Below are 18,417 nucleotides of genomic sequence, written 5' to 3' on the forward strand. Positions count from 1 at the left end.
AAACTTCAATCACAAAGAGGCTTCTTTAACGCCCACCTAATCACTTTGTGTGTTATTAAAGTGAATTCAAGAATGGACAAGTTTATTGGGGCCCACAACATTGAGGGAATGTGCTGGCAAACCAAGTATTCGGGATAAAAAATATCTAGGAAGGCCTTCATGAAATACAACAGAAGTTTTTTCGTGAGTTTAATGGCTTTTGGGGGATTTTTCTACTGTACTTTTTATTGAATTTTAGTAAGTCAAGCAAACAAACGATCCCATTCGGAGGCAAACTGCATCTACTGTTCGCATTCATATGGGTGAAGTACATATTTACAACCTGTACGAGCAATGATTCCATTACAACATGATATCAGCGATTCAGTCTCCTCCACCCTATCCAATTTTGCAGGTTCAAATGTCCCTACATATGAAAACAGACCAAATTGCTGCAGTCTACACACCCCAAGGCACATTGCAGTTATATCATTTACATCTACTTCTAAATATATAATTTATTCATCATCCTGTCCACTGCCCCTCATGGTAAATATCGTTTTGGTGCAAGCCACGAATGCCTCGCTGTAGCACGTGCGGGACTTGCAATTCTGCGTAATCTGTCGCACACCTCTCACTGGTCGCAGCGTCTTTCAGCCTGGTGTCCACCCTGGGGACTTGGCCCTTCATTCAAGGGCCTGCAGTAACAATAGATACATTAGTCCCCGTACATTCCAGGGAAACCGGCGACTTTGGATTCTTATCAGCATGTATGGTCAATATAATATACTGGCAAGCAAACATACTTTTCCCGAATAATTCCACAGAACTGTATTCCACCATCATTCCCTGCAGGGGACGAAACTTCTGCACGAGCAGGCTTCCAGCAGCGCTAGCTTCCGAACCGCTCCCGTTTACATCAAAGGCTGAACCACCCACCTCCCGCTCACCCCATCTGCTACTGCCCTAAAGCTATTTATGTGGCATATGTGCCGCGATCCAAGGTAGCTAGCTGCTCACATCTGTTAATCGAGTTGTCCGGGGAGAGCCGATTGTACCCGTCGTGACGTGGCGCTGTGGTGTTGCCATCACGGGAGGTCTGCCCCCTCCCCGTCCTGCGGGGACGCACAGGCCAATCCCCAGACCATGGTGGTCAACAGAGCCCGCCGCCCTGTGTCAGGGGCCCAGCCCCGCTCTTTTGTCAGCCCTCATGTCCGACAATTATTGACTCTGCACACAGAGGTGCTCCTTTCAGTCGGCGGCGGCGAGGGAGTGGCGGGAAAGCCGTCCTCGCTGCCTTGTCAATGAAGAGCAGGCCGGGTTCTGGAAGACTGACTAAATAACATCCATCTGCCCCTTCAAAAACTCGGCGGCAGAGGGCTCGAGGCGAGGGGGTTAAACCGCTCTCCCCTGCGATTCTAACGTTAACAAGAGTCCCCTGGGGACACGGCGGCACAGCAAGCAAGCACTGGCAGTGTCGTTGGCTGCTGCTCCACTGCGCTCAGTTCAGGGGTACGAAGGGATTTCCTTATTTTGAAAGCCCCTCCCCCAAACTTATTTGATCAATTAACACCGCAGACCGGTTCAAAAGCCTAGTTTAAAATGCTTACTTCAGTGCGTCCTAAAAAGCATTCCAATAGTACACATTTCCAGTGTGTGTTCAAGTATTAAACTCAACCGAAAGCATACGTGGACAATGAATTGAAACGGAATGTGCCAAAATCGTGAGACGTGCAGGCGAGTGCATGGCTGAACCCAGTCAACGCAGACACAAGTAGATCAGACGGCTATTTAAACACGGGGTTGGCCCAGAATAACAGATTTTCGATCCTAAATTCTGTGGAAAATATGCTATTTTTAGCATCTACTAAACCAGAGTGCATACACGCCAAGAGACCCGATTTGGGTGGGAGACTCCCGATCTTTAAAGACAAAACTGACTTCATGTTGGCTTTCTTGCGCCTGAAATTGCCTCTTAAAATTAATTCAATTTAGGGAATATATTCCGATTTTTTTTGTTATCCCCGCTTTCTTCTTCTTAAACGTTAGCTTGTATGATGGTGAACTATAATAAATGGATGACTCGATAAATGCAGCTCTATTCTTCTTATTATGCCACATTAAACAAGTCGGGCAACTGGTGAACGCCTGACATTCATACAGAGACAACGCGACTTTGTTTTAATCTGGGTCCACCCAGATAGATCAGCTCACGCAATATAAACTAGAGTTGTCAACTTATCTGGTCGTAGGATTGAATCTTTTTGCACGGATTTATTCAAAACTGAAAAGCTGGCACTTTCTCCCCTGAGGCGGAAGCCGGGGGTTCTTGCTGTCTCTGCTGACTAGAACGATAATCCTGCTATTTAGCAACAAATATCCCGTTTTTTAAAAAGTTTGTGAATATTTTAGCTTGTGAATTTTTAATTCTTTGCTCACCTCGGCGCGAGATTACTTCGCTCCGAGGCCACTCTGGAGCAACATTGAGTCAGCGCTGCTGCTGCTAGGCGCTGGGAACTCTTGGCTCGATCCAGATTGGCCGCCATCTTTGGTTGGGGAAGGCTGCTGGTCGAGTTGCTCCTCCCTCCCGCCCTCCCAGGTTACTTTAGAGGGTGTTTCCTGCATCCTCGAGCTGCTTATTTCTCCCCTGAGGCGGAAGCCGGGGGTTCTTGCTGTCTCTGCTGACTAGAACGATAATCCTGCTATTTAGCAACAAATATCCCGTTTTTTAAAAAGTTTGTGAATATTTTAGCTTGTGAATTTTTAATTCTTTGCTCACCTCGGCGCGAGATTACTTCGCTCCGAGGCCACTCTGGAGCAACATTGAGTCAGCGCTGCTGCTGCTAGGCGCTGGGAACTCTTGGCTCGATCCAGATTGGCCGCCATCTTTGGTTGGGGAAGGCTGCTGGTCGAGTTGCTCCTCCCTCCCGCCCTCCCAGGTTACTTTAGAGGGTGTTTCCTGCATCCTCGAGCTGCTTATTTCTCCCCTGAGGCGGAAGCCGGGGGTTCTTGCTGTCTCTGCTGACTAGAACGATAATCCTGCTATTTAGCAACAAATATCCCGTTTTTTAAAAAGTTTGTGAATATTTTAGCTTGTGAATTTTTAATTCTTTGCTCACCTCGGCGCGAGATTACTTCGCTCCGAGGCCACTCTGGAGCAACATTGAGTCAGCGCTGCTGCTGCTAGGCACTGGGAACTCTTGGCTCGATCCAGATTGGCCGCCATCTTTGGTTGGGGAAGGCTGCTGGTCGAGTTGCTCCTCCCTCTCGCCCTCCTCCGCCTCCCCGAACAATGCTTAAAAGTACTGGGCCATCCCGTCCGCGCAGCGGGCGGGCGCAGCGGGCGCGCCGACGGCGCGCCGAAGGCGCGCCTAAGGCAAGCCCGTCTGCGCCCGTCCGCGCCTGGCCCGGGCCTAGGGCCACCCCCCCTGGCCCACTTGACCAGCCCCCTCGTATTCATTACTCGGCCGCCCAGCTTATGCGTTGTCGCCCCACGACTAGTGAAACCTGTTGTATCTTCCATCCGATCTCCCTGCTCACTAGCCCTGTAACTCATTGCTCGGGCTGTCATACCATGATCCCCGCTATCCATAAACCCCCGCAAAGTAAACTGCGTACTACGGAAACATACACGATAGCACTCACAAATGTCCGCTCACTTGGCAAGCATAGCCAAGACATTCATGAGTTGATCCATGACCACAAAATAGATCTCCTGTTCATGACTGAAACATGGATGGGCCCAGCATCCGACCCGGATTTGGTCATAGCAGTCCCGATGGGGTATACCACCCATAGATTAGATAGGCAAACCAAGAAAAAGGGAGGTGGCATTGCCATTATCGCCCGTGACACCTACACTGTAAGGTTTACCACTATTGTGCAGACCTCGTGTGAAGCCATTGAGTTTTTTATTAAAATGTCCCCATCTTACACTTTTAAAGGGATTCTTCTTTACCGCCCTCCTGGGCCTAGAGGTGACTTCATTGGCGCCTTCAGGTCATTTTTGGAAGTATCTGCATTAGATACCCCTTTTACCATTCTAGGCGATTTTAACTTTCATTTTGATGCCCTTGATAATCCTGACACAGCCTCTCTATTAGCAGACTTATCTACCTTTGGCTTGGCCACTTTGGTTCATGCCCCCACGCATGAAGGAGGTCATATGTTAGATGGCATTTTTTCAAATGCCACTGGCTTTCAAGTTACAAAAATACTGCCTCTAACATGGTCTGACCACCATCTTATTCTTTCATCGCTACAAATTTATGATCTCCCGATTAATAAATCTAACGGTAACCCTCATCAAACATACTTGGCTTGGGATAACATAGATGAATGCAGCTTAAAAAATCTGCTCACAGATACAACTCCTTTGTTATCCACTGACCCTAATACCGCCACCTCTCAATTTTACCACTGGGTCAGTTCAGCAGCCAGAGATCTGGTTCAAGTCAAACAGCGGTCACGCAATAGAGCGACCCCCTCGGCCCCATGGTACACGGATGAACTACGCACCCAAAAACAACAGTGCCGGAACAGAGAGAGACACTGGCGTAAGGATTATTCCCAGGAGTCCAAATCTCTCTACAAAGAGTCGGTAACAATATACAAAAATCTTATTACAGACGCCAAGAAAAGATATTATTGTTACAGAATAGAAAATGCACAGAACTCAAATAAATGTCTATTTGAGACTACCAGACAGTTAGCTGGCTCTTCTGTGGATCTTACACCCCCCCCTTCCCAAACCCTCTGTGACGCATTGTCTAGTTTTTTTTTCAGCAAAGTGGATGACATTTATCGAAACTTTGCTAACACAGCAATTAGCGCCCATGAGGCCTTTACCCAGCCTGAAGGACCAATTTTTCAGCAGTTCAGAGAGGTGACCTGCCTTCAGGTACTCAACATCATATCCTCTATTAAATCTGGGTCAGCTTTGGACCCATGTCCTCTGAAGGTTCTGCGGCCTATGATGGACACAGTTCTCCCATCCATAACCGAGATCTGTAACTCCATGTTTTCCACAGGCATCTACCCGGACACCCTAAAGAAAACACTCATAAAACCGCTTCTGAAGAAACCTTCCCTCGATAAAGAGGAACTTAAAAGCTACCGGCCCATTGCCAGTCTGCCATTTTTAGCGAAAGTGGTGGAAAAAATCATGAACACCCAACTCTCCCTCTTTATCGAGGAGAACAAAAGGCTCGACGAATCGCAGTTTGGTTTCCGCCGATGCCATGGGACAGAGACCGCTCTGGTCAAGGCGGCAGATGATATTAGATCTATCCGGGATGCAGGGGGCTCTGCCATCCTGATTCTACTGGACCTATCGGCGGCCTTCGACACGGTCGACCATACCACCTTGGTCGACCGCGTCGAGAGCATAGGTTTTAGAGGCAACGCAAAAAATCTGATTGCCTCCTTCCTGGCTAATAGGACCCAGGTTGTCACTGTGGGACCTTTCGAGTCTTCCCCACTGTCTTTACCATGTGGAGTTCCTCAGGGCTCATCCCTTAGTCCGACACTTTTTAACATCTATGTGTCGGACCTTGCCAAAGTCATCAGGGCATTTGGGATGAGCCTAACGTCCTACGCAGATGACACCCAATTGATCCTAGCTGTTAAGAACGATGGGCCACAAAAAGCGAACATGCTTAACCAAGGTATGCAGGCAATAGGCAGCTGGATGGGCCATAATTGCCTGAAATTGAACTCTGAAAAATCAGAGGTTGTAATTTTCGGCAATCTTTCCCCAGACTGGTCCCCCTTATGGTGGCCGTCGTCTATGGGCCAGCCTCCAGATCCGGTCGACAAGGTCAGGAATTTGGGTGTACTGTTTGACAACCGTCTGAACTTCCTGCCTCATGCTAACCAGATCTCTTCCTCTGCCTTTTACAAACTCCGGCTCATAAAAAAAATTCTGCCCTTTTTACCTGAGCATCATGCCAAAACATTGGTAAGCGCCCTGGTTCTCTCCACCCTAGATTACTGTAACGCCCTGTTTCTAGGTGCCCAGGAGAGAGTGCTAGCTAAAATGCAGGCCATCCAGAATGCCGCGGCAAGGCTCCTAGGGCGTATCACTAAATACCAATCGGTCTCACCAACTTTAAGACGACTTCACTGGCTCCCAGTGAAAAAGAGGATAAAGTTCAAGGCACTATGTTTGACATACAAGGCCTTACATAATGTCGGACCAGTGTTCTTCACTCAAAATTTAATTCCCTACTGCCCATCAAGAACACTGCGCTCCTCCAATTCTTCTGATCTGGCGGTACCCCGAACCAAAACTGTCAATTGGGGTGATAGGCGGTTCCTAGTAGCCGCACCGAAATTGTGGAATACACTTCCATATTCAATTAAGGCCAGCACCTCTCTCAGGTCCTTTCGAAAAAATCTTAAAACCTGGCTTTTTAACCTCTGATCCTTTTTAACCTTCGTACTTTCTGGCTCTCTGGGTTAAACATAGCAGTTTTTTAGCGCCGAGATGCCCTCGGGCCTTCGTTCGCGCTTTACAAATGTTTCAAATAAATAAATAAATAAATAAATAAAGGCCGCTATTCTTTTAGGTGTTCACGGAAAATTAGACACGTTTCCACTAGAAGACTGAAAAACAGTGTGCATAGGTATGTACGGTAGAAAAGTTCTATTCTCTGTGTCTTAGGGGTATGGGTGTGATGCGATTTCTGTGGTATGCATGGTGCGTGCTAGGGTGTCTGTGTGGAGTGCGGGAGAGAGGGGGAGTTGCGGGGGCTCTCATGATCCTCCCTAAGACTGAGCCAAACTGATCTCCACTGTAAGGTAACATATGTCCCTCCCAGAACCCATAGACTAATGAAAAGCATCTCCTACGCTCACCAGTGCATCAGAGTATGAGCAAGAGAGGTACAGATTATGGCAAAGCACCTGAGCATTGCTATCACAATTAGATAAACACATGCTAAAAAGCACTGGGTATAGTGCAATAGTAACAAGGGGGATTTCCAATAGTGAACCATGTCAGCATCAATTATTAACGGTAGACTAAAACGTAAAAGCAGCTGTACTCCCAATAAGTATCCTACATTAAAGAGAAGCATAACCATTTTAAGAACACTAAAGGGAGTTAATAAAAAAAAGAAGACAACGACCACAGTTCTTTAACTCCTACTACCATTACAACCTTGTTAACCCTCCTCTAATCATTCAAAATAGAACAGCACATATCTACCACTATCCACACTTTCTTAGGAGGAACAGTATTAGACAGGAAGTAGTATTGGCACCCCCACATATAAAAGTGAATTTTATGAACGGATATACATTTAGAGTCTGGGTATTTTTTTCATGATGTCCCATTGCTAGCTGCAAACCAGTATTGTTCTACTTCTTAGTCAGGTAATGCTAAAAAATGAAGACAGCTTGAACAAAGACAAGGCTGCAGGAATGTTCCCCGTGTTAACACCCATTACACCACACATGTACTGCAAAGCTTTAACACAGAAAGACTAAACTGTGCAGGATATGATCAAATCACAGGGTTGAACAATACATATTAAAATACAAAGCTGCCCTTAAGCAATGCTAAAACCCAGGAATTGGTTTTTAAAATGAAAAAGAGCAAATGTTATAAAATGACCATTGAATTTATTTTTATGTAGTGTCACTGCTTCAAATAACGAGAAGGTGTAGGGGGCAGGTAGAAAGGGTGAGGAGAGATGAAATAAGATTTACAAGGTAAGTAAAGAAGGAGAACGTAAAAAATAAGTTTCAGAGAGGTTTTAAATAAAGGCTAGAAGAGGCACGATAATACTGGGCTGTTACTCTGGAAATGAAAAGAGACTTTGGTTACCAAAAGGAACCTTTAAAAAGGACAGCGAAGACCTGAAGTGGTTTTGATAACAGCACTACGTGGAACGTTGGATGCCTTCAAATTTAAGAATGAAAAACATGATTAATATACTGCGCAGTTCAATGGCTCGATTGAGATCCCGTGTAGCAGTTCTGCTTTTTAAACTCAAGGCCTCTTTTAAAGTCTGATTACACTATCATAGCAAAAGACGATGTGAAGGTGAAAAAATAACTTAGGCACATCAGTTAAATATGGCAAAAGGTTTGCTTCCCACATGAGTTTTCGAACTCTAAAGGCAATAGTGTACTGAAAAATAACACCATGGTCCAGGTGACCATATGCAAAGCATAAGCAGCATCGATTCTAGAACCCCAATCTGTGCATTTTAAGGCCTAGGGAAAACTAAGTAAGAGACAGCCATACTTTGATTATGTTGGACTACCATAAAAGGAATAAGAAGTAAAATCTACAGTGTCACGAGCCTGCTACCATTACACCACCAAGCAGGTCTCCTATAAAGATTTAATTAAATTCTCAGGAATGGAAGAAATGTAAAGGAACCCAGCAATTACTCTGCCTGTTGCAGGCATCTACGCAAGGCAACTATAAACAGAAACATGTTATTTATGAGAGACCACTTCCTCAACACGGTAACAATACCTGAAATTTGTGATACAGAGCAAGTGCTGTACAGTTGATATGGAGGCCACGAGTCACACTGCATTGAAATGGACTGTGCGTCAGAGCGCTTCTATAAATGATCATAGTGTACTCTGAAGGTATCTTATAACAGCAGCGGCGCACAAGGCAGGCATACGTTCATTACCTGCTTTAGCTGGTCATCCATTCCCCAGCTGGGATGACTTCGAGGCGAGCCTGAAAGGTCGTCTGAAGGGTCTTCCTGCTCCTCCTTTATTTCCACTGGAAGTGGCCCCTGAGGGAGCAGTGATTCCGAGGTAGATTCTTTCCTATGGTCCGGCTGCACCACGTGAAAGTGCTTTGTGGACACCATCAATGCCCTGTCAGTCACATCCATGCTGTCATGCAGGTCCCCATGTTCCGTTTCCTCATCCAACAAGCTCTCATCATCGTCTTCATCCTCTTCTTCCTCCTCGTCCTCTTCAGATTCAGAATTAACACTATCTTGGTGAAAGCCCCGAGATACTCCAGCTGCAGGGTGAGCACGGCTCAGCTGGCCCATCATTGGGCTACCAGTTGCTTTGACAGACGTAGCAGCTAGAGAGGCCTGCTGGGCCGCCAGCTGTTGTGCATACAGTCTCTGAGCCTCCCTTATCTGCCGCGCCCGCATCTCCATGGCTTGTGGAGCCAGTTGTTGCTGTTGCTTCTGTAGCTGCTCCATTACAGCTTCCAACTTCATGCCTTGCTTGGGGGGCTGACGCAGGGGAGTGCCACTCGATAACACTGGATTTCCACTGTCTGAGATCAACGATGGCTGAAACAAGAAAACAAAACAATCAGTTCATGACAATGTTGACATTTGAAATCTGGGTCAGACATTAAGCTTATTTTTACGAATTTAAAAAAGTTGTGAGCTACTCTGATAGAGTATTTTTCCTCCGTTGGGAATTGCTGTATCATTTGCAAAGTAAAGAAGAGGGTCCCGTCCAAAAGCAGACATAATAAAGGTGGGAAAAAGACAACAAAAATAGAAGGAAAAGAAAGGCTGGGATGGTCAATTTTTTTGTTTTTGAAACCAAAGGCAGCATGGACATGCCCTAAAAAAAATGGCCTGAAACTCAATAAATGGATTATCTTTGTCTAACAGTTTAACTTTACCTCTAATTCTGTCCCATTTAGGTTTACACAATGCTGACGTTTCAATGATCCACATACCCGCCTGCCCTCACCACCACTACTGCTTTCATAATCTAGTACACTTCACCCACCCGCTTCCACGATTCTACTTTACTATTTCGAACCCCCCTCCTCCTACAACAGACGGTCAGGTTATCCTTTGAGCCGCTCGATAAATGAGTTAATTCTCAACATGCCACTACCCACCCGGCCATTTTTATTACTACTGCCTACAGCAACCAAACAAGCCCTAAATCCATTAAGTCTGAAAGCCTACTTTATATTAATATGGCAACACCGCCACCAAAGTATTCTGCATGCGCACCAATCAGCATATTAGGTTCACTGACTATTTTTAGACAGCATTTCGTTTTGCCTGTGACACGACAGCAGCGGTTTTCTGTAATATTTCAGATCTCGGACAGGCCCACAGATTAAATCAGACTTACTGTATATGTGTTCGTTCCCTCAACAAGGGCCAGTATTTCTGCATAAGGGAACGACCCCGAGTAGAATTTACAACTCTTTAAATTCCAAGCACATATTAGATGGTCCATGTTTAACTATCGAACCATAAAAATCCACAGACGTTACACCTCACAATGGTAGATGTTGTTTTAGATCTGGCATAGGCTGTTCAAGTGGCAGTCACATTTTCCTTACATCCAACACACTATGTCGGGGCATGAGCCTGCTCTAGTTGCCTCACCAGCCTCATGCTTTCAATAAAAAAAATAGAAAGTAATGTTAGTACACACAAAGGAGCAATGTAACAGCCACTATCAACTGGCTGTCTTGTAATGTGGGTGGCAGTATTTTGCCTGATCGTATGCGTTCAGCCACCGAAAAAGAAGTGTGTGTCGGTGCAAGAGCGTTTTCCCTTGATTTACCTACAGTCTGTAAGAAAACATAAGTTAGAAACGAGGGCCAAGGCCATACCTTGGCTACAAATACATTCAGGTATATGCCATTTTAATACAAAAATAAAGCCTGTTAACTCACACAAGGACCAAGTTCGCTATTTCCATGCTTTCTAGGATGAGGCTGACGCTGACTTTCAAAAGCAGACCAAAATGTAATGTGCTCGAGTATGCGTCTAAGTGAGCAGTACATCACTGATCTGATTCTATCAACCTTGGACGAACGCCTGAGGCCCGTCACAAGTTGACTGGTGTGTGCTTGAGACTGAAGATGTGCACGAGAGTTACCTAATTTTTCGCAATACGGACAGCCTTGAATCTGAAACAGTCTCTCCCTTCCTGGCTTAAAAAAATGTCACTATTATGGTGATGACAGAACTCGACAAGATATTTATTTCCTCTAACAGAAATCTCATTACCTAAAAGGCAGTAAAGCACCTCACCCTCAGCAAACCCGAAACACACCTCTACAAAGGAATTAACTATCAGTTTATAACGATCATTGAGTATTAACTACCCCAAGATCATGTGTAAAAACAACATTCACCCCCACAGCATTATTTAACAATCCATAACGGTTAGAAAGGTGCACCAATAAAAATGTAAAAAATGATAATGCTAGGACGTGGACACTTGTTAAATTATGCTTGAACAGGGCAGAATAAATCAATTGCATTAATGAGGTTCGAGACATCTGAATTTCTGATATTAAATTAAATGCTTAGTGACATTTGTGGATGAACCTTGTAAAGTTATGCACAAAACTATAAGGTGAACAAAGCACGTCTAATTCTAGTTGCTTTACATGTCAGGGAGGTTCCGTCCATGGGCTCACTAGTCCAAGAGAAAATAATGATTAGTCCTTTGTTAAGTATGGCCAACAAGCTTTGAAATGACGCAAAAAGCATCGATCACATCAAAATTTCTTAAAATTGCTAGGGTGCTCATGGGAATGGAGTAAATAGAGAATTATGAATTACAAACATAGTATCACAAATAGATGATTTAATGAGCAGAATGCAAAGCTGGAGAGGAAAAGGAATTTCAGCTGCTGAGTAAAATAGTAATATTTCAATTTATATGAGCAGATACAACAGCCACTGGTCCATGAGCAGATTCAAGGCCTTTAATATTTTGCAGAATTGGAGGAAGATACAATAGTATAGCAGTCTTACTGAAAAAATGTGCTTTCCAGCCGAGGCTGCTATGTGGAAATTACTAGAATGTTCTTATTCTAAAAGAGGCTCCTAGCAATATAGTCGTTTCTATGCTAAATATTTATCCACAATGTTTCAGACGGTGAAGGAAACTTTTTGTGGAGGCTGAACTTTTGTTTAAAGGTTGTACCGTCCTCAATGTGGAGCCAAAGCATCTCTTGGCATTGCAAGAGAGGTAAAATGTTTCATCAAGCCAAATGACCGGAGGTTTTACTCTCGCCCTCTTCATAAACGGTGTTTTTCAGAAGCACAATAGAAAGACTTAGTTAACCATTGAGGAGGACATTCATATTGTTTTGAGATCATCATTGCTTCTGTGTTTTGAGTCAAGACTGTGCTAGCCTCCTGTCTTGTCATTACATGATAGCACTGCATAGTAACTGGTGTCGCAAGCAGATACATATTTTTGCAGTGATCTCAAGTAACATTATAAGCACATGCGCAACACTCACCACATGTCCTAAAAATATGCATAACACAACTTTAGACAAATCCAAGATTGAACCATCCATATGAAGTGAGGAGGAATGAGGTGGGTATAATAATTGTCCACTATGGAAAGACGGCTCATGCTCGTTTCAGGTGACTTTGCAGGCCTAAAGGGCAACTGCGCGTTTGCTGCGACACCATATAAGCAGTGTGCGATACATACACATCAAAGCAACTCCCACGCAGGTCAAAAGGAATTCACGCATTATTAACCAATACAATAAGATCTAATGCTTTATTATCCGCTCTATGCCCACGTCAGCCACCTTCCCGGAGAGCTGGAAACACACAGAGATCAACGCCCTACTGAAAAAACCCACGGAGGATCCCAAAGACCTCAAGAACTTCTGCCCCATCTTGCTTCTTCCCTTCCCGGCCAAAGTCATCGAGAAGACCGTCAATAAACAGCTGACCGCTTTCCTCGAGACGAACACACTCGACCCATCCCAGTCCGGATTCCGAGCAAACCACATCACCGAAACCACTCTCATCGCAGCCACCGACGACATCAGGACAATGATGGATAACGGAGAAACAACCGCCCTCATTCTCCTAGACCTCTCGGCAGCCTTTGACACCGTCTGCCACCGCACCCTAATAACCCGCCTATACAACACTGGGATCCAAGGAAAGGCCCTGGACTGGATTACATCATACCTCTCCGACAGAACCCAGAGAGTCCGCCTTCCTCCCTTCCGCTCTGCAGCCACCAAGATCATCTGCGGTGTACCCCAGGGCTCCTCACTCAGCCCAACCCTCTTCAATATCTACATGATCCCCCTCGCCGCCATTGCTCGCAAACACAACATCATCTTCTACGCTGAAGACACCCAACTCAAACTCTCCCTCACCAAGGACCCAGCCACCGCCAAAACCAACCTCCAGGAAGGAATGAAATACGTTGCAGAATGGATGAAGCTCAGTCGCCTGAAGCTGAACTCAAACAAGACGGAGGTCCTCATCCTTGGACAATCCCTCTCCGCCTGGGACAACACCTGGTGGCCCACAGCGCTGGGCCCCGCGCCGACTCCCACGGACCACGCACGTAACCTAGGATTCATACTGGACTCCTCCCTCTCGTTGGCCAGGCAAGTCAACGCCGTATCCTCATCCTGCTTCAACACCCTGCGCATGCTCCGAAAAATCTTCAGGTAGATCCCACAGAAACCAGACAGACCGTCACCCAGGCCCTCGACACCAGCCGACTGGACTACGGAAACGCCCTCTACGCAGAAACCACAGCCAAACTCCAGAAACAGCTTCAGCGCATACAATACGCCTCCGCCAGACTCATCCTTGACATCCCCCGCCACAGCCACATATCCGCCCACCTAAGAAACTTGCACTTGCTCCCCGTCAACAAGAGGATCACGTTCAGGCTCCTCACCTACGCACACAAAGCGCTCCACGACAAAGGACCCGCATACCCCAACGACCGCCTCTCGTTCTACACCCCCACCCGCCAGCTCCGCTCAGCCAGCCTCGCCCTCGTTCCACGGATCCACAGAACCACCGCTGGAGGAAGGTCTTTCTCCTACCTGGCCGCAAAGACATGAAACTCACTCCCTGCACACCTTCGACTGACCCAGGACCACCTCACCTTCAGGAAGTACCTCAAGACCTGGCTATTCGAGCAATGACAACACCCCTCCCTTTAGCGCCTTGTGACCCTCACAGTGAGTAGTGCGCTCTATAAATTTATTGATTGATTGTCACTTATACGGAACCAAGGGGCAACAACAAAACACGAGAGCATTTACATCACGCTACCTTTCCACGAGTGTTTCGCGCCTCGCAGGGAGTATTACGAGACACTACACAAATGCACATAAAATACCAACTCCGGGTAGGTTGCTTAGCCTTCAAGCAAATTGGAATACGGGCAAATTCAACTCTAGAGTTTCCTTATATTTGGTCGATACCAGTGCTGATCCTCAAAAGTACTGTTAACACCCCAACGGCATTTATCCGAATTAAAGGCGGATAGCCCGTTTCTGAATTGATTGAAAATCCGAATACGGCGAGAATTCAGGGGATAATGACCAGATTTAGGCAAAGAACGCGCCGCCAATTTCTACCTATGCAGTACTAAGTACAAGTCATTATATTGGTATAATATATGGTGGTGGGTATCTCGTAACAAACGCATACGTGCAGAAAGGCATAACTGTACATTTGTCATATCGTCCACGCGTTATAGGCTCTAGTACTGCGCGCGTTCTGCCACAGGTACGGACACTTTCCAAGCAGGACCTGCACGTGCAAAGATAAGCAAAGCGCGATTTCGGCCTCGTGAGATCCAGTTCTTCCCTCCCACACAACATGCGCCTGCTGATCAATCTCCTAATATTCGAAAACGACTTACACATCACCCAATGAATTACTTACGTTATCGTCACCCGCGCGCAGTGGGTACTTCCGAGCAACCTACACATCCCATATGGCGACTTCTGTCCACACATCAGTTACTCTCGTCATGACACGCCCAACATCTGCCCTCCCGTCATTATCGCCTGCTGATATTACCCCGCCCTGCTGCGGTGATCGGCTTCACAAAACATCTCACAACCAGCAAAGCTTCAACACTAACACAACCACCTGCCCCGCGGCGCTTACCGCCTCGCAGTGACAAGCTCTAACATCCACAGTCTCGGAGATCACGGAAACCCTGTCCAGCCTGAGGCCAGAAGCATAAACTGGTCACCGGCCACCTTGCCCCGATGAAGCCCGGGCTCTCTCCCTGTGACACCGACCCAACTTTGGATTCGCCGGTGTTCCTCTCTTTAGGAGGTGGAAGAGTGCTCGGGTGAACTCTCGTATCTCCTTTTATAAACGAACGTCCCTCCTGAAGCAAGGCGCTGAGCTCCTGCCCCGTCCGCAGGTTCACAAGCCTGCGTTCAAACTGTTTGCCATGCCCAGGGCTCTGTGCCCGGTCCGTAGGATCCCAGTCACCCTTCCTTAGGTACGGTTTCCCCCACCAGCTCCGCTCCCGTTCTCACCAGAGCTCCACGGGCGGTGCTCGCGTTCTCCACCATGGCCGGGCCTCCCCCGTACCCAGAGCCGCTCTATCGGCTGAACTCTGCCCGGAGCTCAAACCTCCCAAGTCTGCTTCCACCTCAACGTCAGCCCCAGGAACACCTAGGCCCCGCCCGAGCACGCGCCCTGGGCGTACTGACGTCAGCGCCGTAGTAGACCAGACGAAGAAAAAAAAGAAGGACAAAACAGCAAAGTGAATCACAATGTTTTCCTACGAAAGTAGAGTATGTACTTGTGACAGATCAGACGTCAGCAGAAACGTGCACGGTACGCTGTTAGGATGAAAGATGAGGATGGGGCGGGATTATATTTATTTATTTATTTTAGGCGTGAAATGTACGTTTTTAGCATAATGTATTTTTATTCATATTGAAATCGGCAGGCCGAGAGTAGAGGTGGCGACTGCCCGTTGGAGGATTATCAGAATTGTTTTTAGGATTTCACAAACATCTACGTTTAAGAATAATTACAAAAGAAGTAGCTTAAAAACCTAGAGTTATCTAATTGATATGTAATGGTCAAATGTTCTCTTGCCACTGGTGGTTTTTCACACTCACAACAGTTTCTGACAACTCAGGATTTTAAATCCGAAAACATGGACAACTGCTAGCTATATGCTTGGGTAAAATGACAGTGTGTCTTTCGAAGGTATTTCGCTTTTACGCTTTTCATGTCTGATTTCCTCTTATTGGTTCCTTCCATTTCAATCTCTGTACATAGAATGGATGCATTGGAGCGAGTCCATTTTTTTATCGATTTACTGTACTGTGTAGATGTTTATGACATTTCGAATGACAATAAGCAAGGGCATATGGAATGTTCTATTTGTTTACTGAGTTACTTAGCATAGGTTGAACTTTGCTGTACACCGTGAAATACCTAAACAATAAAGAATGCAGTATGTGCTTACTTTGTCTCTTACAGGTGTTAATAACACTGTATTTCGTTCACACATGTATGCCACTTTTCATGCTACACTCAGTGTGTAAAACGTTCTGAGTAGTAGACTGAAATTTCCTTAACAAAATCACATTTTCTTATTTGTGATATCATGGTGCAGAAATTAAGTTGAAGCGAAAACGACTTAAAGTAGTTTTTGCAGCTTGAAATATTTATGGCTAACGTACTGGTGATGCACAGGGCATAATGGGACAGTCCCTATTCATATATCCAATACCAACCTAGATAGTTACAGTTGTCCGCGCGAACTTTGCTTGCTGCACAGCAGAAACGATTCTAAATGTGTTTTGCCGAGCAGCATGGCGCCCGGTGCTGGCAGAGTCTTAAATGCGTTCAGCGCTCTAGCTCTTTTTAACGCTATGTAAACCATATGCTGATGATTTACAAGATGGCTGCAAACAGCTGACGGCAGCGCTTTTATTTTAGCTTAAATGTAGTTTTTAAAAATGTATTTATATTGCTCGAACTCGACCAGAAGGCATTGGAGCTCTTTTCGTGAGTAACAATAAAATTACACAAGGAGACATTCACTTTTGTAAACACTGGGAGCATAGCTGCCAAGGTTTGAGATTGCTTATGAGTGACATTTCCATAATTTCAAGGTAATTATGAGTGACATTCAACGACTTTGAGTGACACTTTCTCGAGACCAAAATCAAGCAATGAAGACGAGGGAAACATATAAATATCAGAAATTCTAACCATTTGAGCAACAAGAAACTCTAAAATGATTTTAAACTGCTGCAAAGCACCAGGGAACTAAGGGCACTGCAGGATGGATGAGTGAGCGTGCCAACCTTGCAAGACATCTCACATTAGTTTCCTTTTTCTTTTCACGCACTTTTATTACTAATGTGACTAGTAACGCCCCCTCTCAGTCCTGCATGAAATCAAACTCAACCATGGACATCTGGTGTTTGACATCATGACAAATTAACCAACTACATGTGTGCAGCAAATAAACTAGTGTGATGAAAGACCAATTTATCAAAAACAAGTCTGTATCCATATCCTAACAGGCTTTGGTACTTCATCGGTTTCGCCTATGTGATTAATAATGAGCTGTTTTTGTTGTACTTTGTAGCTTAGTGAGCAGTTGTGCAGTATGTTAGAAAAACTAAGTTTAAGCGTTATGACTTTTTTTCAACTTATACCAAAGAACAGCTTATTATTAATCACATAGGTGAAAGCGATGCATTACCAATGCTTGTTCATCAGAGATACCACTAACTTAGTTTAACATACATTTTTGCAAAAACCTGCAACTTTTCTTATTTTTTTGTTTCTACTTTGATCACGTCTAGTTCCAAGATCCAGATTAGATGCATCTTGTGGGTACCGGTATTAAGGCTACCCACTTGGCATGGACTATCTGCCCTGGATGTAGTGGCTGCTATGGATGCTGCTAGTGGCCATGCTCGTGTTGCTGGTGAGATGCTATTTTTGGGGTTATTTGTACAAAAAGCAAAAGCTTATTGATATCCAATCAAAAATCTTCAGGCCACCAAAGAGGGCACGTCCAGAAATGTGACTCATTTCGCTTGAGCGCTGCAGCAAGTCTGAGCAGACGCGAGGGGGGAGTCAGAGTCGGCAGAATTCGCTCATTTCATGCCACTGTAAAGGCCACGTGGTCTTTCTCATCCCCAGCAGAGGGTCTGCGGGGTCCCCTGGATACACCTCACCAGGCTGATTTGTCTGGAACGATAATATTAGAGAGAACTTCCCTAGCTGGTTAAGAGTGCCCGTGTATGCAAATGTACAGTTCATGTGCGTTTGTATTTCTATGACACACACGTAACTGGGAATCATTCTGGAACACATAATAACACTTACCGCAAGCATCACAGAGTCATGCCTACCCTTCCATACTTCCTCCGGAGGTAGAATTGAGGCTCCCTCCCTACCTCACGCACACAGCTATTGAAAAAGATGATGCAGTGCCAATACCCCTCACGTCCATGCTCACCCATAAGCGCCCGCCCCTTCACTCCCAGGATATCAACCCGGTGGATACTACCATCAAAGCTTGGAACAAATTGAGTCATTTAACACATAAAACACCATTGTTTGCCCCATCCCTACCGTTGGCACATCATCAGGCCCTATCGGTCACTGGGGAATCGGTGGGCATGTCTTTGCTGCAACAGGTGGGCATATCCACGCTAGGCGA

General features: G+C 45.7%; 1 protein-coding gene across 3 annotated transcripts in view; it reads right to left on the reverse strand.

Annotated features, from left to right (window-relative positions):
- ARID3B (AT-rich interaction domain 3B) overlaps positions 1 to 15,421 on the reverse strand; it is a 418,853-nt gene extending 403,432 nt beyond the window's left edge. For 2 of the 3 annotated variants that reach the window (XM_086959348.1, XM_086959349.1), the window contains exons 1-2: positions 15,251 to 15,421; positions 8,637 to 9,263 (exon numbers count right to left, since the gene is read on the reverse strand). In XM_086959348.1, coding sequence (XP_086815474.1) covers positions 8,637 to 9,263; positions 15,251 to 15,286 — 663 coding nt within the window. In that variant the 5' untranslated portion in view covers positions 15,287 to 15,421. The remainder of the gene's footprint in view (positions 1 to 8,636; positions 9,264 to 15,250) is intronic. The other variant, XM_086959351.1, reaches the window with a different exon arrangement.
- Between the last annotated feature and the right edge of the window lie 2,996 nt (positions 15,422 to 18,417).

This window comes from Lissotriton vulgaris, chromosome 2_2, assembly GCF_964263255.1.
Source record: "Lissotriton vulgaris chromosome 2_2, aLisVul1.2, whole genome shotgun sequence".
Lineage (NCBI taxonomy): Eukaryota > Metazoa > Chordata > Amphibia > Caudata > Salamandridae > Lissotriton > Lissotriton vulgaris.